This window comes from Gavialis gangeticus, unplaced genomic scaffold (assembly GCF_001723915.1).
Source record: "Gavialis gangeticus isolate Ggan-Ray unplaced genomic scaffold, GavGan_comp1, whole genome shotgun sequence".
Lineage (NCBI taxonomy): Eukaryota > Metazoa > Chordata > Crocodylia > Gavialidae > Gavialis > Gavialis gangeticus.
Genome location: NW_017729018.1, coordinates 12,031,495 through 12,038,807, shown reverse-complemented (window position 1 = coordinate 12,038,807; position 7,313 = coordinate 12,031,495). Strand labels below are relative to the sequence as shown.

The following is a 7,313-nucleotide window of genomic DNA, read 5'->3' as shown; positions in this document are numbered from 1 at the left end:
TCCACGGCCATCGCCCTCATCGGCTCCCCGCCCGTCATCTTCCTGGTCCGTGGCACTGGGGGTTGAGGGGCTGCTCCAAATCACCCCGGGCATCTTGGGGGAAGTGAGGGGCGATGCGTGTGCAAATAAGCAGATTAATCATTTGCACTGGTGTTTGCACGTGGTTGCTTGCATACGGAAATTCCCTCCCCCACCACTTCAACCAGAGCCCGAGGGAGGTTGCAGGGCAGGGTCCGTGATACCTGCCCCGGGCTCCCTCGGCCGCGGATGACGCCCGGCCGCTCTGTGGCCCAATTGCAGGATGAGCCGACCACCGGGATGGACCCCGGAGCCCGGAGGTTCCTGTGGAACTGTGTCCTCAGCGTGATCAAGGAGGGCAGGTCCGTGGTGCTCACCTCCCACAGGTGAGGAGGACGGCGGGTGTGCGGCAGTGCCCAGATGGCAGCCGGGTAGTGTGCGGTGGGGCACGGCCAAGATGACGCACACCCTTGAGCTTTAAAAACTCTTGGGGTCATGCATAAACCAGCTCATCCCCTGGGTGAGCTGCCCTGTTCCCAGCTTGCTCCGTACCATGCTGGATGCCAGGCAGTGCCCCCCAAGACACCGCAGATCACCCCAGCTTTGTGGGAACTGCTGGGGCTCTATCCGAGGGCCCGGTCCAGGTTCTCTGCCAGTGCCTTCTGCCTCTGAAAGGAGCTGGGGGGCTGGAAGTGGGGGCAGGCGGTCCAGCTGAGGGGGGCTCACATCGTCTCTCCCTGGCGGGCAGCATGGAGGAGTGCGAAGCCCTGTGCACCCGCATGGCCATCATGGTGAACGGCCGGTTCCGGTGCCTGGGGAGCGGGCAGCACCTGAAGAACCGGTGAGTGGGAGATAGGGGTGGGGGGCAGCCCTCCAGAGACCCCCCACAAACCCACCCGCGCCGCAGAGGCAACATGTTGGGAAGGGGCCATCAAGCCCAGCCACAAGCTGCTTGGGCAGCGCTGTCTGGCGTGGGTGGGATCCGGCTCGGGGCAGTAGGGTTTAGTAGCTACTGCCCCTAGAAGCCAGTTAGCCCCTGGGTTGTGCCCTAGTCCTCCAGTGACAAAATGCCTCATTCCCTAGGCCCTAGGGTCCCTCCGCCCCCAGGGGCTCCCCCCAGAGCCCTCCTTCCCCATGCACAGAGCAGAGCACCCAGTGCCTGCAAACCCCTACTGTTGGTGGCAGGTTCGGAGACGGCTACACCATTGTGCTGCGGGTGGGGGGCTCCAGCCCGGACCTGCAGCCCCTGGAGCAGTTCATGCAGGAGGCCTTCCCCACCATCGCCCTCCGGGAGCGGCACCATGGCACGCTGCAGTACCAGCTGCCTGCCCGCTGCACCTCGCTGGCCCACGTCTTCACCACCCTGGCAGCTCAGCGCGGCCGCTACTGCCTCGAGGACTACTCCGTGTCCCAGACCACGCTCGACCAGGTGGGACCCCTTCCAGCCTGGGGAGGGTCTCCCAGCCTATGGGGGTTTCATGGGAGGGTCCCAGCCTGTCTCACGGGATAGGGGTCGAACAGGTGCTGACTCTGAAAGCTCAGGGTAGCACCCTCCGCTTGCCCCTTGTATGCCACCAAGGATGGCTACTGGCTGTGGAGCCCCACGAATGCCTGCGGGGAGCTCTCCACCCAGCTCTGCTTCCTCCATGCCCTCCTGGGGGGTCCCTGACCCTGTGGATGCCTCGGCCACATTTGGCCCCATTGCTCTGGGCACTGTACGGCCCCAGGGTGGGTCCGCGCTGCAGTCAGTGTGACCCAGTGGACGTGCTGGGCCAGCGGGCACCGTGGAGAGGCAGCCGCCGGGTCTCATCTCCCAAGGGTGTCCCCAGGAGGTCTGGCAACATCTGAGGCTCCTGTCTCATTAGGGGTGCCAGCCTGTACTGCGGGCACCCCCATGTTGGGCTGTAGAGCAAGGGACAGCCGCTCCCTGCCCCAGAGGGCTGGAGGGGGTCCCTGGGATGCCCATCTGTGCTGACCCCCATGTCCTCCCCCACCAGGTGTTCCTGCATTTTGCCAAGGACCAAAGCGACGAGGATGCTGCCCCGCAGGGCCCCCCTGCACCTGGCTCCGTGAGCCCCGGCCCCTGGTCCCAGATCACCCGCTTCCTGCAGGACGAGCGCTACCAGGAGAGCAGGGTCTGAGCAAAGGGGATGGAGCCAGGACAGCTGTGCCCACCCTTGAGCCCATCAATTAAACCCCCAGAGAGGGGCACAGGGCGGGTGGCTCCTTCCTGAGTCCTCCTAGGGCCAGGGGCAATACTGAACCCGCCCCAAACCCCTAGAGCAGGGGTCCTGCCTGACCCACTGGGCCCTCCAGCGCCTCCCAGACTGGGTGCTCAGTGCTTGGCCCAGGGAGCAGGCCCTGCCCTGGGAGGGTGGGGACCTGGTGGGCTTTTTTCTGCCCTAATCAGTAAAGGTCCCGTGGGGCTGGCGCCTGCGTCTGAAACCCCGCCGGCCCGCCCGCAGCCCCGGACCAGGCTGGGGATGTCTCTTGGCCTCGGAGATGTCCTGCAGGCGTTTTTTGCTGCTGTAGGTGCAGGTGGGGGGATCTCACCCCAATTCGAGCGCTGGGCAGAGCCCAGAGCCCTATCTGCCTTTGAGCCAGCTGCTCACACGCACAAGGATGGGGGGAGAGGACTAGGCTGGGCCTTTCAGGGTCCTACCCCCCCATCCCACCCCCACAATGCCCTGATGTGACCTGGGGTTGGAGCTGGTTATGAGCGGGCAGCCACTTCCCACCCCCTCCTGATCTCAGGGACCCCTTGTCCTGCAGCGGGTGCCCATCTCCATCACATTTCCAGCCAAAGGACCGCACCCCCCCGCGGTCCTCCCGCCTGGGATGGGCCCCGCAGGAGCTGGCGGAGCTGCCCCTGCCCATCGACTGTCTCAGCCTGGCCTGGTACGGGGGCGGTGGTTTAGGTACCAGCCTCCCGGAGCCTGAGCAGGGCTGAGCCCTCCCAAGGGCTTTGCAGAGCCCTTGACTTTCCCATGCCCCAAACCCCGCAGGCCCAGCCACCCCAGCCCCCTCCTAAGGGCTGACCGCGCGCTGGAGCCTGGCCATGCTCCCCTGGGGGCACCGGGGCCAGTTCTGCTTGCAGCTCCCTGGTCTCTGGCACGGGTAAAGCAGAGACCGCTTGGACATGCTAATTTAATTAAAGATGCACATGATAACTCGGAGCCTGTCCGGGAAGTTTTATTAGGGGCGTTGGGGTCGCTCCGGCGGACTCCGTCCCTTTCCCCAGTCCATCGACGTGGGGTCCCACCTCACCCCAGCCCCTCGGGAGGACCAGGAGATGCTGCTGTTCCCCATTTTATAGCTGGGAAGGACGTGGGCTGGGGAGCCAGAGCTGCCTCGGTGCCGGTCAGCGATGGGTCCTGGGGCAGGTGGCACTGGGGCTGCAGAAGAGGGGGGGAGTGAAGGGGACCCCCAGACAGGCGGCCCCCAAGGTTGCGATGGGGCTCCAGGTGCTGCCGGGAAGACTCACCCGACCACGGCCCAGGTGCGGGCGACCAGGCTCCTGTGCTGGGCAGCTGGGAGCAGTCCCCGGGGCCTCCTGGCGTCTCCCTGCCGGCTCCTGGCCAGGTCATGGGGCAGGCGCCATCCCTCCGGCCTGAAACCAGACAGGTTGGGGGGTCTCCAGCATCCCGTCAGGCCCAGGGCAGGTGATGGTACCAGCTCCTGAGCACCCCCCACTCCCCCTTGCTCCTGCTCAGCTCCCAGATCTGGTCCTCTGGGCATGCACATGGCAGGGGGCAGCGTGGTCTAGTGGTTACAGCTACGCCTCCTGCCTCCTATTCCTGGACTTGCTGAATGAGCTCGGACGGGTCATGGGCCCTCTTGGTGCTACAGACTCCCAGGGGCCTGCAGCCAGGGAGGGGCTAAGGGCTCCTGCCTCAGTTTCCCCTCCTCCTAGTGCTCTAGCGAGTCTCTGCCTTGCCTGAGCCCTGTGCCCTGCTGCTCCACTGCCCTGCCCCGCCAAGGTGGGTCGTGCCAGCCTGGGGAGAGCCTCGGCTCATCCCTGCCCATGCTCTGCTCCCCCGGGGACACTCACTCGCTGCCCAGGCCGGCGGCGTCATCCTGCAGCTCTGTGCGCAGAGCCCTCAGGGTCTGGGCGATGAGCCGGTGGTGCCCGCTGGACGTGGTCTCCTGCAGCCGCCACAGAAGCAGGCGCGTGGGGAGCTGGACGTCCGGGGAGCGTGGGGGCCACAGGGCATCCAGCACATCAGCCTGGGGCAGAGGAACAGCGTCGCCCTCCCCGCAGCCGCCAGCGGGGCCCCGGGCTGGCCCGTCCCAGGCAGGGACTGTGGGGGCGTAGGGGTGGGGGTCTCCTGCTGGACCCAAGTTTTCCCTGCCCTCCTGCGGTGGAGCAGGGGCCGTGTCGCACCAGGTCCCTTGGGATCTGCTGGGCTGGGACCCGAGGGGGGCACCCACCGTGTCCGCGGCGCTGCACTGCTCGGGGGCTGATGCCTCAGCCGCCGCAACCAGCAGCGGCAAAGAAATGGGGGGCCCCGGCTCCCGCCCCGGCACCAGCGAGGTGCCTCCCAGCCCCCCTGCCCAGCTCTCGGGCTGCCCGGAGGTTACTGCTTCTTGCTGGCATTCCCGGGGCCGTGGTGCTATGGGGGGCAGCGGGGTGCCCCTGCCAGCCTGATCCGCTCTGGGGGCTGGGCTGGGGGTCTGCCCATTGCTGCCCCCATGCCCATCGGCTCCCTGTGCCCCGTGGCTGGGCACACGCCTCGGCTCGGGGCTCTCCACGATGCTGTCCAGGATGGGGCGAAGGTCAACCAGGATCTTCTTGGTCCGGGGGGCAGCGGCAGGTGGCTGCGAGGGGCAGCAGCTGAGCGGAGAAGAGGCCATCTCCTCTTTCGGTGTGGAGGCCTTGGCAATGGCAGCCTTCTTCCTCCTCTCCCTCCGCCGGCCGGCCCTGGGCCTCCACCGGGAGCCAGCCAGATCCTGCCCCGGGCTCCCCACTGGGCACCACGTCATTGCCGTGGGGGCATCTGGAATGAGAGAGGGCCCTGAGCACGGACCGGCTCTGGCCAGGCCCCTGCAACACCCAGGCCAGGCTGGACTGAGCGTTGAGAGCTGAAGGTAGGACCTGCCCCTCTGCTCCGAATCCAAGCCCTGTCCGTGTCCCCCCGCTCTGCCCAGGCAGCGCCTTGTGCCACCCACCCCCGCCCCACTCCTTCACTTGCCTGCGCTGCTCTTTACTCCTCCATACTGAACGGCCGCCCCGTCCCACCCCAGAGGTGGCCGCATTTCAGCCTCCAGCAAAGGGCTCCGTGGCTGGAAAGCCCCTGGGAAGCCATCAGGCTGTGCCGGGCCAGGGGCAGGGTTACGGCTGAGCCCTACCTTCCCCGGGGGGCTGCGGCAGGGGGAGGCGGAAGATCAGGTCTGCCCAGACGATGGGGGGCAGGTGCCGCGGCCGGCTCCTTGGCTTCGGGGGCTGCAAGCCCATGCTTGTCGGCTGCGGCTGGCTCCCGGGATCTGCCTGGAAGGTGCTGGCGGGGCAGCCGCGTGGGCAAGGGGGCTAGGCTACAGGGAGCCTGGAGGGGCTGGACCCAGGCGGGCCCCAGGTTCCCACCGTGCCCCCGTGCATGGCCCTGTCCCATGTCCAGCCTGCTCCGCCTGGACCTGGGGGGTAACCACAGCACAGCCGAGGAAACCAGAGGAGCAAGCGGCTTCGCCAGCTCCAACAATGGCCCTGCGTGCCTGCCACGGGGTGGGGCCCGCCTGCCCGCTCTTAAGGTGGACTCAGGGCCTGGCTCCCTGCCCCCCTGGGGTGCTGGCCCCTCCATATACCCCCCAGCCCCTGCTCCCCCGTCAGTGATGCTACCCCTCTGCCCCCTGCTCCCTCGTGGTGTGCGCCGGGGAGGCTATGGCCATGCCCAGGTACTGGGGCCCTTTGTGCTCGGTGCTGTACATGCCCCGAAGTGCATCAGACCCGGTGGGTAGAGGTGGGAGCAAGGGGGGGGCGCAGCCTGCCAGCGGCCTGGCCAAGGGGGCAGATTGCAAGCTGGGAGGGACTGGGTGGGACCCCAGAATATCCTGGGGGAATCTCAGCTGCCTGGGCCCCATGTGTTGGCAGCAAGTGGGCAGGAATCCAGTGCCCCTTGCTGCAGCCCCCGTGTCCAGATGCCTGGGTGGGAGGCATGCTCACATGCATGTTGATGCGTGGGGCTCCCTTCCTCCCCTACTTCTTTTTTGCAGGTGCCAGGAAGCCCTGTGCCAACCCCCCTGCTGTCTCCTGCCTTGCTCCACCTTAGTGGCACTGCCAGAGGCTTCCCGGGCGCTTGGTAGCAACGCAAATAGCCGCTGTCAACAGACCGGACCCATGCTCCAGCCGCTCCCGGGCCAGGGATGCCTGCAACCCATCCTGGCATGAGCTGGGCACCCGCAGGGCCAGGCAGCCATGGGTCTGCGACCCCCGGACGGGGTGCAGCGCACCCAAGCTGATGAGGCTGAGCAAATATAGGGGCCAGGCCAAAATAAATCAGGGCCCAGCCCAGGCACCGTCTCCCTGGCTGGCTCAGAGCAAACACGGCGCTGTCTGCCCTTGGTGCGGGCAGAGCTTGGCTGGGTCAGGGCAACGAAACAAAAAAGCTGGCGGGTGCCAGAGCTCCGTCTACACTAGGGCTGCGGGGGCAAGGCCTGGCGGGGAGCCCCTGGCAGCCCCAAGGTGGCAGGAAAGGAGGAAGAGCCGGGGTGGGGATTTGGGAGCCGGGCCTGGGCACCAAAATGTGCACAGTTCATCAAACGAGGGCAAAATATGAGCCCAAGGGAGCAAAATATGGAACGCTTCACGAATTTGCGTGTCATCCTTGCGCAGGGGCCATGCTAATCTTCTCTGTATCGTTCCAATTTTAGTATATGTGCTGCCGAAGCGAGCACAAACCGTACTGCTACTCCGAGCAGATTTAAAGCTCAGGATAGTGGAAAATATTCATGTTACGGAGAATTTTGCTGTTTTTAAATCTTATCCCATTTAAATGCAGATCTAGTGCTTAATAAGGAGTGCGCAGTCTTCATGGGGTTAGCGTCCTTTTTCATCCGTGATTCTAATGTTTTTCGGAATCGGAGGCATTTTTCCCTCGCGCGGGGTGTGACGGGATTGGCGTGGCCAGCCCGCCCCCCGCGGGCTATGTAAAATAGGGGCGGGGCGTCACGCCGCTCAGCCGCCGGCGTCCCAGGGTGCTTTGCGGGCGGTGCCGCTCTTGCGCCGACGTCGTTGTCGTTGTCGTTCGCGTCCGGGCCGCAGCGGGAAGATGGCGGCGGCGGGGCTGTGAGGGGCGGCGGCG

At 66.1% G+C, this 7,313-nt stretch overlaps 1 protein-coding gene across 1 annotated transcript in view; it reads left to right on the top strand.

The window, feature by feature from the left end:
- Positions 1–3,194, top strand: part of ABCA7 (ATP binding cassette subfamily A member 7) — a 47,583-nt gene extending 44,389 nt beyond the window's left edge. Inside the window, exons 41-45 of the mRNA XM_019513158.1 lie at positions 1–45; positions 301–404; positions 767–859; positions 1,204–1,447; positions 2,016–3,194. The exon at positions 1–45 is cut by the window's left edge and continues 157 nt beyond it. Of these exons, the coding sequence (XP_019368703.1) occupies positions 1–45; positions 301–404; positions 767–859; positions 1,204–1,447; positions 2,016–2,159 (630 nt within the window). The 3' untranslated portion in view covers positions 2,160–3,194. The remainder of the gene's footprint in view (positions 46–300; positions 405–766; positions 860–1,203; positions 1,448–2,015) is intronic.
- The last annotated feature ends 4,119 nt before the right edge of the window (positions 3,195–7,313 follow it).